Source organism: Rhea americana, unplaced genomic scaffold (genome assembly GCF_003343005.1).
Source record: "Rhea americana isolate MKP2758 unplaced genomic scaffold, rheAme1 scaffold_49, whole genome shotgun sequence".
NCBI classification, from domain to species: domain Eukaryota; kingdom Metazoa; phylum Chordata; class Aves; order Rheiformes; family Rheidae; genus Rhea; species Rhea americana.
The window spans coordinates 3,856,707-3,880,757 of NW_028186634.1; the positions used below are offsets into that span (position 1 = coordinate 3,856,707).

General features: G+C 41.2%; 1 protein-coding gene across 5 annotated transcripts in view; it reads right to left on the minus strand.

Moving 5' to 3' along the window:
* Nucleotides 1-24,051, minus strand: part of DENND2B (DENN domain containing 2B) — a 186,738-nt gene that overhangs the window by 48,827 nt on the left and 113,860 nt on the right. For all 5 annotated transcript variants that reach the window (XM_085317187.1, XM_085317183.1, XM_085317185.1 and 2 more), the window contains 4 exons: nucleotides 8,364-8,512; nucleotides 5,664-5,879; nucleotides 2,219-2,315; nucleotides 1,211-1,255 (listed from right to left, as the gene is read on the minus strand). In XM_085317187.1, coding sequence (XP_085173313.1) covers nucleotides 1,211-1,255; nucleotides 2,219-2,315; nucleotides 5,664-5,879; nucleotides 8,364-8,512 — 507 coding nt within the window. The remainder of the gene's footprint in view (nucleotides 1-1,210; nucleotides 1,256-2,218; nucleotides 2,316-5,663; nucleotides 5,880-8,363; nucleotides 8,513-24,051) is intronic.

A 24,051-nucleotide genomic window follows, 5' to 3' on the forward strand; every position in this document is an offset into this window, starting at 1 on the left:
CCATCCCACCCCAACAGCTGGGGACCTAAGGAATCCTGTCAAGCCATATGTGACAACTGGACCTTTGGCTCAGGATTCCCTGAGAGTATCTATGTAATGGTATGGTCAAACAGGAGCAGTTAGCTGGAGAGCCATTGAGGAGCCTCCTTTCCACAACAACGAGGAGAAAAGCTTCCCAGTTCCCAGTGAAACCAGAATATCTTCTCAATAACAGGAGAGGTCAGGCCCTGCCTGTTCTCCTTCATGAGCTATGGGCAAAAGCAACCTCTATATTTTTCAACACAATGGAAAACAGAACTGAAAGTACTTTTGGGATAGTATCTGTCTATAACGGAGGAATGAGTCTCTTTCTCATGTCTTGCTGTATAATGTCATTTACAGCTTGTTTGGGGTGAGGTGCTTTGTGTCTTACTGCCACTTAACCCAAACAATCCTTTTTCCCCTCAAACAATGTTTTCCAGCAAGTTTTCCCACATGAACAGTAAGTAAGAGACCTGCAATAGATAGGTAAGACCACTTCTCATCTCATAATCACAGCTCTGCACTCCCAGGTTTTTTCCTCACTTAACAACACGATAGATTTGAGGGTTTTTTAATAATAAAATCTGCTGTTGCTGTCTTTGTCTTTTTTTTTTGTTCTCTCTGTGTATCAGGACTCTTGACAATGAGGGACTCATTTACTGGCCTCATTTACAGGCAGAGTTTGTGCAAGTGCTGTGCATTAATAAAGGAAATTCTACAATTTGGAGACTGCAGACCTATAAAAGACTATAAGAACTGCTATGCTGGATCAGACCCAGTATCTCGCCTCCAACAGCAGCTAGCTGTAAACACTTAAAGCAGTGAATGAATATGAAGATAGCACATTTATCCAAATCTATCCCTCAAAGTTTGCACCCAGTAGTCAGAATGGAAAACACCAGCATCTGTGACATGGCTGACAAAGCAAATCTATCAAACGTTCAACTGTTCTTCATTAGATGACACAGTTGCCAAATCCTTTTCAGAACCTCACAGGTCATTTTGTCCTTGCTTTCCACATTCATGCTCCTGTGTTAGAAACTTTGTGAAACCTACTGTAATGGAGTTAATATAGTTCAAGGAGGAAAATATAAGCCATGGACTGGAACAATGTGCAGTAGCAGAAGAATGTATGTTGACAGAGACTGTGACAGTTGCTGACTGGAAGTACTGAAGATTGATCCCTTACCTTTAAACCTGTCATCTGAGTCACTCTCACTCTCACTGTTTTCATCTGCAAGGGAGATAAAGAGGGATCAGTTAATGCAAAACCAAAGCAAACAAGAATTTGGTTAGTGCAATGAAACTGGGAAAGAATCCTATCTCACATAGAGCCTTGTGATCCTCACACATTCTCCCCTGAGTTTTAAAACATATTGAAATAAACAGTTTGAACAACTCTCTTAGATTGTGGTTTTCCTGGAAGACATTTCAATCTTGCTCTAAAATAAGAGCCTTGCTTTGAAGAAAATGCAGTATTTATTCTCCATTGGAACAAAAGATTGCACTGAACTCTCATCTGTGCTAAACTACAGAGGTGAACGTGCCATTTGAGAAATGGATTTTAACCCTTTCACTTTATTTTGCAGATTTCAGTTTTTCAAAAGGAAGTTATACAGCACTTGGGAAGTCAAGGGAAAACTTATGAGCTTTTGCTGGGCAAAGTTTTCAATTGACAGAACTCACCATGCTGAATGAGAGTTAACATGCAAAAGGTTACCTTGTAAGATGTATTTCTGAGGTGTACTTGTGCTTAAAGCTTCACTGTACTGCTATTACAAACATGGCCTGATTTTYTCTCTGCACTCATGCTTTTCCTAAAGCACTCTGAAGCCCAGAATGAATTATGTTCACATGTTCATGCCAGGAAAAGGAATGAAGGAATTACAGGGTTAAAACTGTGAATTTTGGACAAAACTTACAGACACAAACTACTGAAAAAGTTATATAAGGAACAGGCTGGATGAGTCTTTAGTCAGTCATGGGATTAAAAGCATGGAAATTGCTAAGAGCTTTGGTTTCTTTTTAGCCCATTCCCATCTTCTCCTTTGGCAGACACAAAGTTATCACTGTAAATACAGGAATGCACTAAACAAAGATGAGCACAGGGTAGACATAGTGCAGGAAAAGGAAATCTGCCGTTAGCAATCTTGTAACATTCAAATGGACTCACTGAGCCTTAATGCTTGTGTCATACCTCGTAGGGATGCTGTCTCAATATTGGACATAGAAAGTTTCTTCAATCGTTTTTTTCCTCTTTTTGCACTGTAAATGGAATTGATTCTTTGGACAAGCTGCAAAAGAAGAAAATACATCAGTGAAATCAAACACTTTTCTGCTAGGAAACTTTTAATTAATTAATCTATCCAAGCAAAATTTGGCTATGGATGATAAGTTAGCTGTGTCCTCTAACTCCTTTACTATTACAAAGTGGATTCCTGTCTCTCTTTATTTTGGACCTCAGTGACATTTTACTTCTTTACCTATGGATATATTTGCAGAAATAGTTAACCAAATCAGAAACCTAAATCCCATTTTCAAAACTTAGACATTTGTAAAAAATGTGCAATGAAACTGAGGATTCAAAGGCACATTTTGGAAATGTTATTCCTCTATCACTTCATTCCCCTCTATGCTGTTGTTTATCTCTTCACTTGCACTGTCTAAACACAGCGATCCATTAGCTATATCCACCTTTGCCAAACTCTCATGGACCTTAAGATGGTAACAAATTTTGAATGCAAGAGTAACACATCTGTTAGCTCTCTGAACTGTTTTTTTTTCAAAAAACAGTGATTTTAGTGTGTTCAAGTAAGGACAGAAGGAGCTGATCCCACCTTTTAAAGCTTTTTCAGATGCAGAGTAAATCAGCAGCTTTGAATCCAGACTATATCCATTGAGGACCTGGCCCATATGGAGTTCTCCTCCCTCCCGCTTCCACACTGTGCTGTACCTTCAGAGGTACTGTATGTGCTTTCTTCAAACTCATCCTGACCTACTGAAGTGTTTCAAAACCAGCTACTAGTGCCAGCTAAAACAGAATTTTAACTTCTAGTAATCATCTTTAAGACCTTCCTCAGCAGGGATAACAACTGTTTGTTTTTTTTAAAAAAAAATGAGATGATGGAAAATATTAACCAGATTAGTGTTTAGTTACTTTAACAAGAAGTTGAGATTACTAGGAATTAGTAATTAAACAGAATATTATTATTTCAGAAGAAATAATTCCTAAATATGAAGCAATTAATCTTCATAATAGTATTGAGTCAGAAACAGCACATTTTCATTCCATAGCAGCTTTCCTCATAGAATTATAGCACAGCTTATAAAAGATGTTTTACCTCAGCTTGAAGAGAGAAATAAGCTCAATGAGAGTAACCAATCTGCCCTAGGCCCAGCAGAAGGTCAGGAAGAGAGCACAAACTGAAACCAAGTCATCCAATCATCCAACCCCTCCATTTGGTCCATAGTTTAATCACACTGCCTGTATTTTAATCAGGAATGGTGTCAGAAACATATATCCATTTTTGATAGCAAACTTTACAATTACTGCTCAAATTCTCTTCACACTTACACCAACATACGGCCACAGCAGCTTCTTCCTGGTGGTGAAAAGAGTCTGGCCCAGAACACTGATTTTAAAGTGTTAAAATTCTCACTTTTTATCCAACTTGAAGAGTAGTTGGGATTTTGCCTCTGTCTGCTGACAGAAACATGTGCAACCCATCGCCAGCTGGTGAACAGAGGCTCAGCTGGAAACTCTCTGTTTGTGGCCATGCCCTGGCTCTGCTTGCTGGGAACCCTCATGCTGCCACAGGCAGCGCCGGCGGGAGGAAATCCTGCCTGGCTGCTGCACAGACGCCAGCCCAAAAAGCCTGCACATAGGGACGGCCTCAGCCACGCAGCGGAGGTCCCTGAACAAGGCAGTGGGAAGCAGGGCAAGAGGCTCTGCTGTGATTTCTCTCTCTCCTCAGTGTGCTGCTTCGCATTTGCTCTGCGTGAGCTACTTCACCATGAGTAAAATATCTGCACTGTGGTGACTAAAGCCCAGGTTTTTAAAGCATTTAGATGTTTTTACAAAGCACCCATTATTTTCTCTTTGTGTTTTGCATCTGTGGAGGCCGAGAGTGGATGGGGAGGAACGAGAGTTTCTGAGGTTCAAGCYTTTCCTTTAACTATTTTTTTTTTATTAATAAAAGCATGAGATTTTCCAGTAATATGTGATTCTTGGAGCTAAAGCTGTCAGAAAAATATAAATTATCATGAGATTTGTGATTAAGCTATGAACATTCATATGCTGAAAAAATAATTTCATATGAAGAGAATGTCTCTTAACAGACATGTCTCTTAAGAATGTCTCTTAAATCAGACAAAAAAATGAAACTTGAGTACAAAAATCGATAGCTAAACTTTCCAAGTATCACACTGAATAGTAAGTTACTCTGTGAATTACTCCATAACTTCTGCCACAGATGTATGCTAATTTGTGTAATAAGATAATATATTCCAAGAAAATAAAAATATAGTAAATATTAAGGATATATGATTAATTTCCTTCTTTTTTGTTTGCTTCCTGCTTAGACAGAATTTCAGACTAATTAAAAGGAACATAAAAATCCCCCTCAACTCACAGTATTTATAGCCATGTACTTTAAAGCATGTCCTCTAATAAGAACAGGAAAGAGTAAAAATCAGCTTTGTTCACAAGCCAAAAATAAACATATTGGCAGTTCTCTCCCCTCTGTTGCTATTGTACTAGAAAAAGTTTGGATTTTTTTCACATCCCACTTTGGAAAATTGGAACTTTTTGAAAAACAGAAAATTAATTTTTCCTTCAAACTCATCAAGCCAACAGGATTATYAGGTTGGGGCAGGTTGTCAGGAAACAAAGGGAAACATATTGGGTCAATAATAGCTATTTCCCTGAGAACAGCAAACAAATGAGGAAAAAAACCCACTTCTGATGTTGCTGCACTTTGTAAGTAACTGCTCAGCCATCACCCATTTAAAATCATCAAGTTAGCTACAAAACAACACTCTGGCCCAGAAAGCTTGAAGAAAACTGCTGTAGAAAACAGAGTTGGTTTAAAACCAACCCTGGGCAAAGCTGGCTATCAGTCGTTTGCTACATTTGGGCCAGTGCAGAATTACCCACTTCTAGAGATGGAATCTCCAGAGCATGTGTGAGTGTAAAAAGGAAAAGGGTCTTGGCTTCCGAGAATTTCTGTTTCTGTTTGGATCTCAATTTTCCTTCTGGAGGCAAAAAAGCTTTCAGTGATGGGTAAAGGTTATAGAGAAGTTGGTAAGCTCTTTCAGACTGGAGCTATCCTCAACATAAGCCTTCTAGCTGAAGCCTTGAAATCAGTTTTGCCTCCCAACTCTGAGACTCAGAAGTCAAATATAAGGGACTGCTGAGCACTCAGACTCCTTTAACTTGAATTCAAATCCCTCTGTTTTTAATTGGCCTTTGCTGCAGGCAAATGCAGGGATGTAAATGAGGCTGTTTATTGTGTGGTAGCAACAATCTCCACAGCATAATATTGGTCCCTCTACAGCTGCTCTGCCTTAGCATTTTACCACTGGAGAAACTCAAGAGTGGACTCTTCTGATGCTCTGCTGGGACAAGATGACCTTGACCATACCTTTGGGATCCTCCTGGCTCGGCGTGTAGACAGCAGCTCACTTGTGGTACTCAGACTGTCGTCATTGAGGCTGGAGGGGGAGGAGGGAATGCCAAGCTGCGCCAGCAGCAACATGTCATCGTGGCTGTGCCGCTTGGGTAACCGTGGCAAGCGTTGGCTCTTCCTTTCCGACCAGTTCCCAATGCGCAGAGACTGGCTACTGGGCTTGGAGGGCAGCTGCAAGAACAAGAACAGTTTGAGCTTCCTCCCACACTTACAGCAGAAGCRGCTCTTTGTGAGCAAGTGGTGGCTACACAAGGACACCATGCCAGGCAAGTTGCTGCTCTACAGAGTATGCAAGAACAGAGGGTTCAAGGTCAAAATGAAAAGATACRGGTCAGTATCTGAAACTTTATTTAAGCTTTGCATACTTTGCTATGATCTAAGCGAAAGAGAGCAAGCCATTTCCTCCACTTCACTCTCCATTTGCTTGAACATCTAATTGTCCTTCCTGTATCTACTTCAAATATTGTAAGAAGGTTAACCAATATGTCTAGTAAAAAGTACCAGTCAAGCAACTGTTAATTGGCATTTGTCAATATTCTCTGGCTAGTATTACTAGCCATAAACCTGCAGCAGTAAATGCCTCACTTCTACATGCAAGGTTAATCTATTAAAGGGCATGCATGTGTTTTTACGTGTGTGTGTGTGTGTATTTTATATATGTATGTATGTATGTATTTTTTCCACCTGCAGCCATACAACGTGGGTATCTGTGTGTGTGGGGGGGGGTTCCATCACAAATACAACATAATCAATAAAACTGTCTTTTTATATCTGAGAACTTCAAAATTGAAACTAACAAAGAGGAAAGGAGAAGACACAATTGGATTCAAAATGACCACATGCGAATGTTTCTGAGGTCTCTGCTTACCACAGCTCTGCATGCCAGGAAAATCTGCACAGTGTATATTTTAGTGACAGGAATTCTTTTTGGAGATGACTGTCAAAAGTCTGCTGAACTTCTGATCTCTTCGATCTTGTTTATCATGATCCATGACTGAAAAGTCATGTTGCTAATCCAGCTATGTTGCTAACGCTGGAAAAACTGGGTGATAAACGGTTGCCAAAGCTGCCATTCTTCAGGAAATGGAGACTTTTCTATTTCTGGTCATTGTAGAATTACCCAGGCCCATAGCTGACTTGCTGCGAATGTTTCCTTGCTTTATATATCAGCAAAATGACTGTGCAGTTATGGCAGTTTTGATGGAAACTCCCAGGAGCATTTCAAAAAGAAGCTACCATAGTAAAGATAGATCTGTTGCTAAGATACCAGAGATGATTATTTATTTACTGGGTAACTCCAGAGAAGTCACTTAAATCTATRGATCTTTTGGTCATCCTGTGTAAAAGGGAGATATCTTCTACTCTACACTTTTGCTTCATCTACAAAGATTCCCTCTGAGGCATGAATGGTATCGTACCATGGACCTATACAGTTCCTGCCCTAATGGGGCATCCTGCTGGATCCTCTAGATGCTACTGCAATTCCTGTTAACACACACACACACACACACACACACACACGCACACACAGAGTGTAGCCAAAAGTAATAGTTATGTGTAATGTGTCTCTCACTATGAAGTTATCTCCATTGCTGCAGTTTCTGTTTCTCCTCATTCTGCCTGATTACTCACTTTCCACCTGTTGTTCCCCTTTGAATAACTTTGCTGAAAATACTCCTGTTTTGTAAATGGTGGGCCAGATGTATACTAAGAATCCTAATTATACTTTCAGCTTTCAGACTGCAGTGCTCCTATGCACCCACACAYAATAAGTAAATGAAGAAATACCCATTTTGTTCTAGGTCACTTTATAAGACCACAGTGTAAATTTTTGTGACCTTTATTCAACTTTACAAAATTTTTGTTGATTCAGTGCAAAATGAATTTAAATGAAATTTTGAATCTCAAAATTATATACCTGATAAATTTATATTTTTCCTTATGACTACAATGATCCCAGAAACAACAAAGAAATACACCATTCCACAGCTTTCACACAAAACAAAACTGCTTTGGAAATTCACATCAAAATGAAGAGTGTGCTGACTTCCTGGTCTTTGCTCTATGCTGTCAACAATGCTTGTGCAGCCTTAGTTAGATGTAGACATTCAGGTTTTTCTGATTATTTTATTGATTATTTATTTATGGGGTGGGGGCATGCTTGGCCTACTCCATCTTACAAGCAAACATGCCACATTACACACTGCACATCACCAAGTTACAATAGGCCTCACATAACAATGCATTCACACGATCAAGAAACTGATTTCTTTCCCTCCCGTCCCTTCCAAAAGCCTAGCTGCAGATTTGGAGGCAATTCACAAAGAGGCTAAATAAAATGAAACATTTAGGGCCAGATTCAGCTCCCTGAACAACCAGTGGAAGGAGTCTAACTAAACACATCAGGCTTTAACCAGCATTCCTCAGGGCTAATCGAAAGAGCTTCTGCAATTCAGTGCTCAGAATCTGATTTAGAGCTGCCAAGAGCATTTGCAGCAACAAGTTATGTATTTGATCACTCTCTTTTTCCAGTTTTCCCTTCTCATTCAGTACAGCTGCTCTTCTATGCCATGATTGATTCTCTTGCAAGAGTTTTAAATAAGCCTCTCCCACAGAAAGGAAGGAGCTGTCCTGCCCTGAGAAGCGTCCCGTTACCTGGGGAGGTGCTGTGTATTTCCTGTCCTGCGGAGTCCACATCCTGTGCAAGGAATCTAGGGAATTCTCCGAGAGCTGATGGGATTTTCGGCCCGCATGACGGCCTTTCAGCTCCACATCCTCATACGGGTTTTCCTTGGGTGACTCGCCTTCACATTTTTTTTAAAAAGAAAAACAGGCAGGAATGTAAAAATAAAAAAAAAAATCATGTGAACCAAGTGAAAGGCTTTTATAAAAGCTCCTCAGCTTTCAGCATGACTCATCCCTCTAGCTGCAGCTGGAAGTATTTGGACTAGGACTTGGCTATGAGGTCAAGAAGTTTCTTTTCTTTTTTTTTCTTTTTTAATAAAATGCAAAGATTTCTTAAGACGTGCTTCTGAGCATCCACAGCTGTGCATAATATTGATATATAAAAACAAAGACACATAACTACTTTAAAGCATTCGGTAGATTTTATAAATCTATAGCAGCCACTCACAAGGTGAAACACACAGCAGTAAATAACTGTTCTTAACATACCATCCTTACATAAGATAGGACAACTTTCATTTGACGTTACCTTCATTTTTCTCTTCCTCTCAGGGAGGTAAAGAAAGAATAAACACTTTAAGTCAGCAGTATCATGAGAGTAGACTGGGAAAAGTAAAAGATAAGGTAAAAATTTTCGCACCAACCATACTGTGTCCTCACAGTGTACTTTAAAGTACATCATGCTTTCTAATTAAGCAGTTACTCATTTCAATTTGCCTAAAATCAATAGCTCCATAAAGGTATTCATCTCACCAGTAATATATGGACATCTGAGCAGCTAATCCCTAAATATGAGTTAAATGAAAAAATATATCTAAAATCAGACTGCAAGTATTTGAAAACCAGAAACAAATTTTGTAATCTAGATTTAACGTATGAGATCTAATATCCTTCAGCAGCCATTTCTACCTAAGGAGCAGCGGAACAACTCGCTGTCCTCTCAACTGGAGGACTGCGACTTCTGAATTCACTAAAACGCTCACTAAACTAAGAAACATGAAGATAAATGAACATCAGTAAACAGAAAATTTTGTATCCATTTCTTCAGACAGTTCAGAAGAAGTAACTGGCATAGAACTTCAGGTTTGTAAACATAGCTTCATTCCAGTTTTGCATCCATCTAATATAGAGAATCATCCCAAAAACCTGACCTACTCAAATTCAAGACTGCAATGTGCAGACACTTGAAGAATGCAGGAAATTCAAAGCTTCTGAATTAGCTTGCTTTTGGTTTTGTATCGAATCATGACTCTAAAACCCGCAGTTTTAGCAAAATATATTTGACAATTCAAGCTATTAAAYACACATTTTAGAAGAAATTCAGTTGTATTATATATCACATTAATTGAGAATTGATGACAGAAAAGTAGTGTGGTTTATTATTCACAAAAATTATATTATAGAAATTGTTCATTTCCTTTATACAGATGACAATTGAGCCACAGATACTTCCAGTAAGAGTAAGGCCTGAATTAAAACCTAGGACATTTGACTAATAGTTTTTTGTTCTAGACTGAATGTTTCATTTCCTCTTTATACACAAGAAAACAGTTAGTGCTTTCTACCTTATTGTTAGGCTTGGAAACAAAGACTGCTCAATTCATTGACTACAGTGATAAAAGGTTTTGCTTAGCAAGTTCACAGACTCACCTGTTACAAGCATTGAGTAAAAATATAATTTTATTTCAACAGGATAAATTTCTAGTCAAATATAAGCACAAGTAAATGTTTTAGCATTGTTTTAATTAGAAAGCCAGAATAACTGCTGCTCTTGAAGAATGTTTGAATTGGCAGTCATAGCTTATTATCTCATCCAGAGGGAATCTGATTCTAGAGGTTGTGCTATCATAGTCAAGCCACAYAGGGCATGGAAACAAGACCTTCAGGTGCAGGAGGTACTTTGAGGAAAGGCCTTCTGAGGAATGCAATGAACAGGATAAATCTAAAGCAAAAAATATTCCTAAAAATCATTAAAGCTACAAAAGTCTTCGGAGGACTCTAAAACTGAAAGATTCCTTCTGCAGGAAGAAAATAAATAGATAAATGCATGCTGATTTTGTTACTTGTAAGCTCTAGAGCTCTAGATATGATCATCATAACAACAATAAAAAGTAAATGTTGCAAAATGCTTTTACATACAGCTAATTGGGCTATAGCTAGCGTAATAAAATTTCTTGTAAGCCAAAGTCAAGTATAGGTCAAGCAAGCATTTTAGAATGGATTAATAGATTTCAAAATATCCGACTACATTAGACAGCGGTTAAACATATGCTTCCTTGTGAAAACAAATGTTATTACATTAGTCTGTACAGTATCCAAACTCCTGAGAAGAAACAAGTCCATCATTGAAGAGAAACCTTTTTAAAATGTAAAGTACTTAAAAATTTTAGGTCGATTCCCTTTCCAAGATTCAATGTAAAACAGAGTTGCTTGAACCCAGTTAAATTTAATATTACTAACGCCGACCTGAAATATTAAGCATAGAAACAGGCCCAGAGAAGTCTTGGATGGAGGAAGAAGGAAGAGCAAGGAATCATGCACAGAGGCTGCTTTTCTGACTCAGATTCCCCACCAAAATCATAGAATCATAGAATCAGTAAGGTTGGAAGGGACCTCTGGAGATCATCTAGTCCAACCTCCCTGCTCAAGCAGGGTCACCTAGAGCATGTTAGTCCAGGTTGCATCCAGGAAGGCCTTGAAGATCTCCAGAGGAGGAGACTCCACGACATCTCCGGGCAACCTGGTCCAGTGCTCCGTCACTCCCACAGGGAAGAAATTCCCCCTCACGTTCAGGCGGAACTTCCTGTGCTTCAGTTTCTGCCCACTGCCTCTTGTCCTGTCACATGGGACAACTGAAAAGAGTTTGTCCCCATGCCCTTGGCACCCTCCCTTCAGGTACTTGCTGAAAGCTCAGATCAAATTTTTCTTCCATGTAACATGCAGGTCAGTGGAGACACTAAAGAAAGGACACTAAAGGAAGCTCTTTGCCTGGAGTTGTTTGAGTTTCTTCAGAATAATAATTTACTGTTCAAGAAATGCAGCTTTAAGGAGAATACACTTCTTTTATTTTTCTCTTTTTTGCTTAAAAATCAAATTATTTCTTTTTTTCACTTTGAAATGACGCCTTGAGATTAAATATGCTTCATCAATTGTTTATTTTTAAATAATAATCCTTCCTCCCTCAAATCTCTGATACAATCTGAAACAACCAAGTTTTTAGTTCAGCCAGAGAACTAAAAGAGATAATTTATTTGCCCAGGTCTACAGCAGTTTTCAAACCTTAGATGACCACTATTTTTTAGAATATATGCTCTCTCTGGTAGAAGAGACACAAAAGACCAAACATGCAAAAAGAGCACCAGTTAGCCCAGCTATACTGGTTACTAGATGGCAAGAGTAAGAAGGACAAGTGACAAGAAACTCAAGACTGCAAGCAAGCTCATGTGTGAGGATACCCTGGACTGTCTTAAGAGTATCACTTAACCCTCAATGTCTGCACTGGGACTCCCTGTACAGGAACCGGGAACAAGTGGCCACTGGCAGGTGTCGGTCCTGCACCACAGGGAAGCTCTGGGGAAGGGCGGCAATGGCAGCTGCTGCTGCAGCATAAAAATGAGGAAGGTTTCCATATAGTTGGGCTGACTCCAGAGGTTTGCTGCTATAGTCTCCACATTTCTCCTCTGATGGTATCTCAACATTGTCACTTCTCCTGGTCCCAGAGACCAAGACAAGGAATGTTCGCATTCTGCAAACTCTAGTGTTTTGGCATTCATTAAGATTTGCTGCAAAAAGAAAACACATTTACAATGAAAGAACAAGGAAACTTCCTTGTTCCTTCCATATGTCTGTCTCTACTAGAGGCCAAAAGGAGAAACATTATGCAGTACAGAGGCTACGCTTGTCTTAACGAGGTTCATCCAACTACCACATCAGACAATAGCAAACTATCACTGACTTCAAAGGAAGTTGAATTAGATCCCAGAATGCATACGATTACATTCAATATTACCCTCTTGGCAAATACTGTTTCTAATCACCATCCCTGCTTCCAAATCACTTCTCTTTATAAGCACTTCTGTTTCCCATTCTCTTGAATTCTACGTACCGAACTGCTGAGTTAACACGGGACATTTATCTACAGGACATTTATCTTCAGAAGCTCTCACAGGCAATGCAACGATTGGTCCATAGGGGAAAGAAAAAAAGATAAAATAACCAGTGATCTTTAGAAAAGTCATGAGGAATGCAGTGCCTTGAGCTTAAGCATTGATGAATTTCCTCCAGTAGTTGCAACTTCTCGTGCCACGACACTCTGCAAGTCAGCCACACTGAGTCCTGAGGCAGCACACAATGTTCCTCTGCTCAGCCTCTCACACGTAGCAAATAGGAAGCAGAGGCACACTCAGCAAGTCTGTCTCACTCTGAGAAAGCAGTGAAAAATAAGATTGACAGAGAAAAAGAAAAACAGGCAGGTGTTTATAAATGGCAGAAAGCAGGGAAATGAATCATTTCTTTCTTGATGAGAGAAAGAATTAACCAAGTAATTCACTGAGTGCTGTCTATAACTACTGCCTTCTACACTACCATGAAGTGAAAAAAATCAATGTCAGATACACACTAAGGGGAAAGGTCTATTTTATTTGTCTTGACTTCTGGTGTCTAAATTAGGAGCCAATACTGACAGAGAGAAAACACTATCTCCAAAGAGTGATGTTCAATACCCAGGCTAACAGCCTACAGCTTTCTTCCCTGGCTGCATAGAAGCTTAGGCTCCAGATCAGTATAGCTAAGTTGGACAATTGAGGCAAAATGCTTTAGCATCCAACAAACGACTATGTATGTACTTCCTGTATGCTACAGCATATACACAAAATATAGGGCAATTACTTTATTCTGCATTAATAATTAATTGGGAGATCAAAGCTTCAGCTGCTAACCCAGAAGATTAGGAGAAAATAGCATCTCCAGAGGCAAGGAGTGGAAATAGTGGCAATACATGGAAAAGAGGCATGAAGAGGGGGAACTGGGACTGAATAAGAGACAAGCACAAGTACCTAAATGAACACTCTACAAGTACTTCTGCTGCATGTGTCACCTATCTCCTAAATCTTTTGCAGCATTTCTGTAACATCAGACAGAAGGAGCAACATCAACTCCTTTCCCAAACATAATTCCACTGTAGATATCATCTACAAGTTCTTGAAGCATCTTTTTCACCCCCTGCCCATGATCTCTTTTAAGTTGCAGATACAATCCARTTCAGCCAGCTCACGCACATCTAGTGCAGATTAAGATAAAATACAACTGGCCATGCAGGAAGCAAGCAGACACAGGTGCTTGGGGAATTCTACTTTTGCTGCCATTGAAGATGAAGCAATGGGAATGAACCTGGAAGTGTCTGCACTGCATAAGGCAATAGCATGGGACATGCACATTATGCAGATTTACAGTTCCCCTGGAACTTAAGTTCCCCTCAAGTCTTTGGACTTAAGTACAAAGAACTGCTCAATAGCGAGAATCCACGTGCATTCTGGGCCTACATTACTTACTCATTTTATTTACAAAATTCCACAAACACAGATTCACACCACTAATGCTGGGAGAAAACTCTGCCACTGGAATGTTTATGAGCATTCTCAGATCAAATAGATGAAAACCTCAAAATCTTCACACTCTCAAAAAGTATCTGAACTTAGATCTTTATTTCCTAGATGAGCTCTTTCAGCATCAGAGAAGCTGTGTCAGTGTAACTCAGCTGAGGAACCTACCCCAGGATTCTGCAGAGAGAGGAACTATATCAATATCAAATTACAGCAAAGACACAATATGTAGCTGATTTGAAAAGCTATTTCTGAACAGAAATAAGTTACAGACCATCACCTGCTTATAAGCCTACCACCTAGTAAGTCAGAGTTCTCAGAGAAGAAGGAAAGCATCTGCAACATGCAGGGCAAGACTTTTCAAATGCTGTCAGCCTTTTGAGCCCTGATCCATGGAGTTTGTAGTTATGAGACTGCACTTTCTAAACTTTTTCAGCTTTGCTTTGCTGTGTGGGAAGTAGAAGAAACAGTGCAGAGACTTTCAGCTCCCTGCTATCTCTGCAAGGGACTGCAAGAACTTAGATTTGTAATCATRACCAAGCATCAATTGCAGAAGAATAAGCATGGCTGATAAATAAATAAAACATTTCACAAAAGAAATCATCCACCTAACACTTAGTCCAAAATCATGTGAATGAAAGCAACTGATGAACAACTGTTAGCATAGTTCAGAATCTTCATGACTAAGCTGCTTATGTTTTACTGAGGTTTAATACTGCTGACTTCAGGCCAGCCCCTGTGGATTTAGGCTAGGATACAGGAGTGCAACYTCATGCTCATTTTAATTTCCATTTTACTAACCTACAGGACTGACCAGAAAAACAGGCCATAAGGCTGGCAGAGACTTTTAAAAGAAGTTGTAGTGCATTGAATAGCTGTGAAACAGATTCCACGGAGAAAAATAGGGATCTGAATAAAACTTGGGATGCTTATTAGAAACCCATGTATCTTGATGCAGCAACAAATCATCAGGCTGATTATCAGTAGGATGGGATAGCTAAAATATTTGGCCTTTCTTTGACAAGCACATATGGATACTGTTTCATTTAATGTGCTCTGGCTGCCACTACCCTACACTGTCTATTATTAAAATCGTTACAGTTACATTTTCCAAAAACCCTTACGCTTTTTGGACTATGAGGCAGGCTAGAAGAAGACAGGACCATACACTTCCCTGATTACCAGCTGCATCATCATTTTGTATGAATCAGTCTCTGTCTTCAACTAACAGGTCTAACTAGAGACCTACTTACCGGTAAGTGTTTGATTAAAAGCTCAGAGTGTCACTTCAAAGAAGGGACTAGCAGAGCACTGCTGGCAGAAGTGCAGTCTCTCCAAGTTTGCTTCAGTTTCACAGTGGTTTGGCAATTCCACTTTCTGTCAGATTTGTAGGACTGTTTTGATGTGAGATGATAATATGACAGGTGATGACGCAAGATGATAATGTGGCATGTGATGATGAGATTTTACTGGAAACATCAAGAGCCCCAGGTCTTTCTCTCTAACCTTTTTCCACATTTACTGGAAGAACTTTGCAAATGTTCTAACTTGGAAGTAATGTCAAGCTGAAACATCTTCCAACTGGATCTCAGTCATCATTTCTACAGCTCTTGGCACTCATAATGGAGGACTCAGTAAAAGAGCTAAATCATCCATTTGTTACATGATTTGCAGTATGTTCAGTGTAAATCAGAATTCAAAACAACTAATCAGTTTAGGAGAGATGAGGTGCCTTACCAGGATGGATAAAGGAAGCAAAACTGTTTGATAACCAGACTCCGCAAGGAAGGTCAAACCATGGACATTCCCTCTGTGCCCTGGAGTTTTTTTGTAAGCCTGCACCTGCCTATTTCAACTGCTGAAGCACCCCCTTGGGTTAGGCTGCCCTAACACTCCACTAATAGTGCTGATTTGAGACATACTGCCCCACCTCCTTTCTTAGGTGTTTTGATATATTGTGAAATAACTGAGAGACCCAGCTCCGTCCATCTTTACCAGCTTCTCCTCTACACTTTGGAAAGATTGTACTTACAGAGAGAAAACCACTTGTCCCTCATCAGATTTGAGGAGAGCTGGACACAGCAAAGGAGGACATTATTTAGCCCAAATCGCTACACAAAATTTATGGGGATGCAATTTTACTCCAAAAAGTTAACTTTTCTAGGCCAAGTRCCAATCTGAGAGGTTTATTTTTCACCCAAATCTCTGGCTACGAAGAGAACAGATGCAAACACAAAACTAGCTGTCCGATTATAGTGCAGCAAATAACAGATTCTCCCCAAACTGAAGTGAAAGTAGGTAGGAGGGGGGAGGGAGGGTGACATACAGACAGGGTAGACAACAAAACACAAGTTGGGTTGGGGGGCCTCCAACGGGTGCATGCAGCTGGAGATGTGTGTTCGGGACATGGCTATGGGGGACCCCCGTACACCCTTCCTGGGAAACCTGCAGGCACAACCACCTCTTTGAAATGCCTGTAYACCATCACACGCAGCATGGGGAACAAACAAGAGGAGCTGGAGATCTGTGCGTGCTCGCAGGGTCATGATCTCATTGCAGTCACAGAGACATGGTGGGATAGCTCACATGACTGGAACACTGYCATGGATGGCTATGTGCTTTTTAGGAAAGACAGGCCAGGGAGGCGAGGTGGTGGAGTTGCTCTTCATGTGAGACAGCAACTGGAACGCATCAAGCTCTGCCTAGGGGTGGAGGAGGAGGAGGCAGTTGAGAGTTTATGTGTAAAGATCAAAGGGCAGGCTAACACGGGGGACACTGTCGTGGGTGTCTACTACAGGCCACCTGACCAGGAGGAGAAAGTTGATGAGGCCTTCTACAGACAGCTGGAGGTAGCCTCACGATCACAGGCCATGGTTCTCATGGGGGTCTTCAACCACCCTGACATCTGCTGGAGGGACTACACAGCAAGGCACAAACAGTCCAGGAGGCTCCTGCAATGCATTGACGATAACTTCTTGTCACAAATGGTGGAGGAGCCTACGAGGAAGGGTGTCCTGCTGGACCTTGTCCTAACCAATAGAGAGGGACTGGTTAGAGATGTGAAGGTTGGGGGCAGCCTTGGCTGCAGTGAYCATGAGATGGTAGAGTTCAGGATCCTGCAGGAAAGAAGTAAGGCAATAAGCAGGATTGCAACCCTGGACTTCAGGAGAGTGGACTTTGGGCTCTTCAAAGACCTAATTGGTGGAATCCCATGGGTTAAGGCCCTAGAAGGAAGGGGAGTCCAGGAGAGCTGGCTTGTATTCAAACATCACTTCCTCCAAGCTCAAGAGCAGTGCATCCCTATGAATAAGAAGTGCAGCAAAAGGGGCAGGAGACCTGCATGGGTGAGCAAGGAGCTCTTGGCCAAATTCAGACAGAAGAAGAAAATACACAGAATGTGGAAGAGGGGACAGGCTACTCGGGAGAATTACAGAAATGCAGCCAGAGTATGTAGAGATGCTGCGAGGAAGGCTAAGGCCCAGTTGGAATTGAGGCTGGCAAAGGATGTTAAGGACAACAGGAAGGGCATCTTCAAATACATCAGCAGGAAGAGGAGGACTAGGGAAAATGGGGCGGGGGCCCTGGTGACAAGGGATACAGAGAAGGCAGAGTTACTGAATGCCTTCTTTGCTTCAGTCTTCACTGCTAAGGGCAGCCCTCAGGAACCCCAGAGCCTGGACGTGAGGGAGAAGGTCTGGAGAAGGGAAGACTTTCCTTTGGTTGAGGAGGAAAGGATTAGAGATCTTCTGGGCAGGCTAGACATCCACAAATCCATGGGCCCAGATGGGATGAACCCACAGGTACTGAGGGAGCTGGCGGATGTTGTTGCCAGGCCGCTCTCCATCGTCTTTGAAAGATCCTGGAGAACAGGAGAGGTGCCCGAGGACTGGAAGAAGGCCAGTGTCACTCCAGTCTTCAGGAAGGGCAAGAAGGAGGACCCAGGGAACTACAGGCTGGTCAGCCTCACCTCCATCCCTGAAAAGGGGATGGACAGCTCATTCTGGATGTCATCTCCAGACATATGGAGGAAAAGAAGGTGATCAGGAGTAGCTAGCATGGATTCACCAAGGGGAAATCCTGCTTAACCAATCTGATAGCCCTCTAGGATGGAATGACTGGCTGGGTAGAGGAGGGGAGAGCAGTGGACGTTGTGTACCTTGACTTCAGCAAGGCTTCTGACACGTTCTCCCATAACATCCTCCTAGAGAAGCTCAGGAAGTGTGAGTTAGACGAGTGGACAGTGAGGTGGATTGAGAACTGGCTGAAAGGCAGAGGGTCGTCATCAGAGGCATGGAGTCTAGTTGGAGGCCTGTGGCTAGTGGCGTCCCCCAGGGCTCAGTACTGGGTYCCATCCTGTTCAACCTTTTCATCAATGACCTGGATGAGGGGACAGAGTGCCTCTGCAGCAAGTTTGCTGATGATCCCAAAGCTGGGAGGAGTGGCTGACACACCTGAGGGCTGTGCTGCCATTCAGAGAGACCTGGCCAGGCTGGAGAGCTGGCCGGAGAGGAACCTCCTGAGGTTCAACAAGGGCAAGTGCAGAGTCCTGCATCTGGGGAAAAATAACCCTAGGCACCAGCACAAGCTGGGGGCTGACCTGCTGGAGAGTAGCTCTGCAGAGAAGGACCTGGGAGTGCTGGTGGATGACAAACTGACTATGAGGCAGCAATGTGCCCTTGTGGCCAAGAAGGCCAATGGTCTCCTGGGGTGCATTAGGAAGAGTGTTGCCAGCAGGTCGAGGGAGGTGATCCTGCCCCTCTACTCAGCCCTGGTGAGGCCTCATCTCAAGTACTGTGTCCAGTTCTGGACTCCCCACTACAAGAGAGACATGGAGCTACTGGAGAGAGTCCAGCGCAGGGCTACGAAGATGCTCGGGGAGCTGGAGCACTTGCCCTATGAGGAACGGCTACGASAGCTGGGCCTGTTCAGCCTGGGGAAGAGAAGACTGAGGGGGGATCTTATCAATGTGTACAAGTACCTGAAGGGAGGGTGTCAAAGGGGATGGGGACAAACTCTTTTCAGTTATCCCATGTGACAGGACAAGAGGCAATGGGCAGAAATTGAACCACAGTTCCGCCTGAACGTGAGGGGGAATTTCTTCCCTGTGAGAGTGACAGAGCCCTGGACCAGGTTGCCCAGAGAGGTTGTGGAGTCTCCTTCTCTGGAGATATTCAAGGCCCGCCTGGATGCAGAGCTGTCTAACATGCTCTAGGTGACCCTGCTGATCAGAGGGGTTGGACTAGATGATCTCCAGAGGTCCCTTCCAACCTTACTGATTCTATGATTCTATGAAATACTCAAGCAGAAAAATAAAGGAAGACAGCTAAATGATTCTGTATAATTAAACTTAGTCACTCTGAGTATCAATTTTAACAGTAAGTTTCAATAATATTCCTACAGAAGCACAGTGATTAAGTTGCTATCATCTCTCTAATGTCTCATAAAATGCTATGAATATTTGTTAAGAGAAGCATCCAGTTATTGAAAGGGCTCAAAATCTCCTAAACATGACACTGAACAGGTCCAGAGAGCCAGAGGGTACATATGAAGCCCTCCCCAAGAACATCACCTGACCCAGGACCATGAATTCCAAGAAGCATTCTGCAAGCTCTTTGCAATGAGAACTGACCAGCACGGTCCCATTCAGTTTTAGAGATCCCACAGCAGCACCTCTAGGAGTACTGCTTAACTTTCTAGTTAAGCACCTCTATCTGTCAAAGCAGACCCAGTAGCTGTCAGGAGGTGCCTTTCCTTTATCCATCTCAGTTCTTCTGTTTGTCTCCTTTTCTGTTTTTTTCTCCTCCGCAGAAGGACAGATTTTCCGCACAATTTAACTATCACCTTTTATTTAAAGCCAGCCTAAAACAATCTAACTCAGCTGACTGGGAGCTTCACAGACTCCAAGAGGAGCAGTCTRACTGGCTTCATTAATTATTTCTCAACATACATAACTACAGTCAGAGCCTGAACCCAAGTTGTGGCTCTGAACATTTCCAAGCTGGGAAGAAGTCTGTATCCCCATCAAGAATTTGTTACTGTCCCTAGTCTCCTTAATGGGTCATAGGAAAATTCTGATGTGGAAGCAAAGAAAAATGAGGAGAAGATGGAACTGAATTCAAAGCTGAACTTTCAAGCTAGCCTCTTTCCCTATGGACAATATCAAAATCCCACACCCAACAGTCTATGCTCTTTTCAGTTTCCAGAACCGGACCAGGATTCTACAGCTGAACTCCAGCTTTAAAATAAAAACATTTCAGCCTTCAACTTTGCACAGTAACTGTGGCATTGGTTAGAGGAACAAGTTCATCACATGAATTTTTACCACTTGCCTGAACCTTACACCTCTGACTATTCTTCCTCTTGCCCAGGTTATCTGTTCTTTAATAGCTAATCCATCTGCCCAGGTAGCCCTCCAGGTTGTCATTCTAGCTGCTGGAGCCTGCTTGAGAGAAGTAGTTCCTCAGCCAGTGGGTATTTGTTGGACTCCATATCCCACAGCATATTCTAAAATGCCACTTGAAAATGCATTTTATGAACAAAAGAGTCCCATATTGCTGACTATATTGACTGCAAGATTAAAAGAGAGAGAGAGAGATAGCCTGGTGATCTAAGCACAGCACTGCAACCTGCCACCAAGCAGCTCTAATTCAAGGTTTGACACTGCTGCCTATTATGCCCCATGCATGCCACCTAACTTCTGGCTTATGTCAGTCCTAGTATATGCCAGCATCCCCCTACTTTGTATTTCCAGAGGCTTTGATCCCAGTGAAACACGAATATTTCCACTAGGCAATAGCAGATAAATATTTTTGTTCTTCAATAGAATTTGATGGAGAAGAATGAACTAAAAGATGGATTTCAGCCCTGGAGCTATTCTGGCAGAAAAACTATGCACTGGGAAAGGCCCTAGCAGGCAGCCTGTAAACCAAACTCGAGGAAGGGCTAATGCCACCACAAACTGCAAGGCACTCAAAAGCCCAGGCATGCAGCCAAACCAGATGGAACACGGGTTTGTCCTCTGCAACTATCAGCGTGGTGAGCACTTAAGAGAATTCTGGTCACAAAGTAAAGTCTGTCTTCTCCCAAAGGAAAAGGAAACCTAATACCAGCTGAGAATTCTAAAAGATTAATTTATTAAAGTTGTCTTTTACACTAGTTGAGTTATGAGAACACTTTGGACCACTGAAATTTAGTGAGCAGATACCATTCTTGCATGTGAGCCAGTTTGACTGAGCAGGAACCCTACCAGTGCAAGATCTCTCTGCACCAATACATGTGGCTGAAACAAGCCCATTTTTATACTAACTGTCCTTTTTATTACAGCAATAAAGGACTACATCTGCTAAAAGATGAATAATTTGATAAACATACACCAGGGCTGTGTGTTGAATAGTCCTCCCATGACTTCAAGAATAGCAGAGAAGGAAGAAACCCCAGAAATTTTAATTACAGGATTGTTATTCATAGATCTTCAGGGAGGAAAAGCATTTTAATAGCTTTCCTTCTTCTCATGAAGAAAGTGTTTTGAAGCAAGGGTTGGGCAGCTGTCAGAGCAAAGGCTCTTGCTTGGACAGGGCAAATGGGAGTTGTGCAACACCAAGTTAAACATTCTCAATGTAAGATGCAACTTTTATAAGAGAGCCCAGCTAAGCAACGGCTCTCTGGCAGATCTATGCAGTGTCCTCTTAAAAGAAATTTCCACCTGTTCTACTGCACCCAGCACTCTGAGGAGTCACAGAATAAGAACACTTTCCTCAGCAAAGGAGGAATTTAATTGCATTTAATGTCAGAACTGTGAATGCAATTTCTTGTACAAACACTAACTATAATTTACCTGTTTGCTTGTTTTATTAAAATGGTTTTACCAAACTTTCCCAAGGCAAACTTACCACTGTGCCCCTAATCTTGCCTTCACTTTATTCTCATTCAACTTTTTTTTTGGTGATGATAACAAGTGCTTTCTTCTAGATGTCAGGTGAAAAACGTCTCAGTAACACTAGAGATTAAATAACAATGTTTAAATATCTCAACTGAATTTAGGGGAACAGACCGGGAAACTGAAACCATATGGCACATATGACAGGAAATACCATTTTCCACAAACACAGCAGAAGCAACTGTCTCAGACATCTCTTAATAGTATGATAGTTTCTTGAATTCACACAAAGCCAAGCATGGTTTCCCCAACTGGATCCATAAAGCCACATCAATTTTGGTCTGATTAAAGAGTTATTCAAAACCACAAGAAGCAAAGCAAAACAATGTTACATTTACTATGACTGCCACATTCCTGTGAGTGCTTGTATAGAAGATGAATGAAGTCCACATGGCTCCTTGCACATGGAATACTGCTCTGATTAATATTAGGAATGTGTACCCCTTTATACTACTGCTTCCTGATTAATGCAGAATGGATCCAGTATCTGTCTTGAACTTCACATACAGATATTTCATCTATTAAAATGCACAAAAAATATTACAAAATTAAACAAAGCCTCTGGTTCACAACTTCACTGGATTCCAAAGCACAATCATTTTTGCTTTTAATATATCTTAAGACTCTTTTTTTAAAGTCATCACTCAAAATAATGTGAACTACCCATAGTAGCTCATCTTTGATCTGATCACTAAAGAAGTAAACACTATAAGGGCACAAGGAGAAAGAAAATGGTTTAGTGTGCAGATGCATCACAYAAGGAGGTTATGAAGTACTTCAAAAAAAAATGACTCTAGTCCTAGTACTCATGTACACATGACATAAATGAGGGAAGGCTGAGAGAATTGGGACTGTTCAGTGTAGAGGGTGCATCTAATTGCTGTCTTCCACTACTTAGAAGATTTCTGGAAAAGATGGAACCAGATTCTTCTCGGACGTGCACCATGAAAGGACAAAAGACAATGCTCACAAATAGCAACCTGAGAAATTCTGATTGAATACAGAGAAAAAGTCCTTCATAGTAATATAAAGAAAAAAATCTTCACAGTGGTGTTTAAGCACCAGAACAGGCTGCACAGGTAAACTGTGGAATCACCCTCCTGGGATATTTTAAGAACTCAACCTTGACCAGAGGTTGGGCCAGCTGACTCCAGATTCCATTCCAACCTGAACTTTTTATGATTCTATGTCTCACAGTAAAGTGCTTGCTGCATTGCCCAGGATTCACAGACTTTTTTTTTTTTTTTTTTTTTTGGTGGTGGTGGTGAGGTTACACACTGACTACATTAAAAGTATTAATTCCAAGAAAAAAAATAAAGCTTTTTTAAATCTATTACAATGACCCTACAAGCATTTAGGTGAGCAAGAGATTCAGTTAGTTATAGACCAAAAAACACCTTCCATCTTTAGGCCAATTATTTGTATAGAAAACCCAAAGCAGCAGTGATAAACTCCTTTTCCAGCTTTGAAACAGCATGTAAATCTATCAAGTAAACTCACTCTTACAGGCCCCTGGTCTGCACAAGTACAAAAGTGCTACTTAGAGCACAGAGTTTAGCACTACAGGTATATATTATGCAGATGAAATACACAAAACTCTTGATAGTTTCTTTAATGCTAATGATTAAACAACACGCTTGACAAATTATTAGAATTATACCAATTTGGTATTCCCCCCACACTGTCTATACTGAATGAAGCACTTCAGAAAGAGACTGTTAAAAAGCAGTACAAAAAAATGAAGTTCTGTGTTTTCCACATATCAGAAATTTTGCATTCTCTTTCCATTGCCTGCCAAAGTGCACAAATTATAATCTGCAGGGAACGATCTTATAGTCCTCAAGATGTAGAAGAGCCCATTATGATTTTATTTTATTGAATCCAATATTTCTTTTCATTTGAAGAAAGATTCATACTAATACTGTGCATTTCGTTTTGATTCTTAACAAAAAAACAAACCAAAGCAAGGAAAACAAGCATTACCACCTAACATCTGGCAGCACATCAACAGTCTCTGATCAGAGGTGAGCAGTATAATGCACAATACCTTTTCCAGTGTGGATTGCACAGTGGTCTGACTGTTTATGGAGAAGGCTGGTGGTCATATAAGGACTTTCTCCAT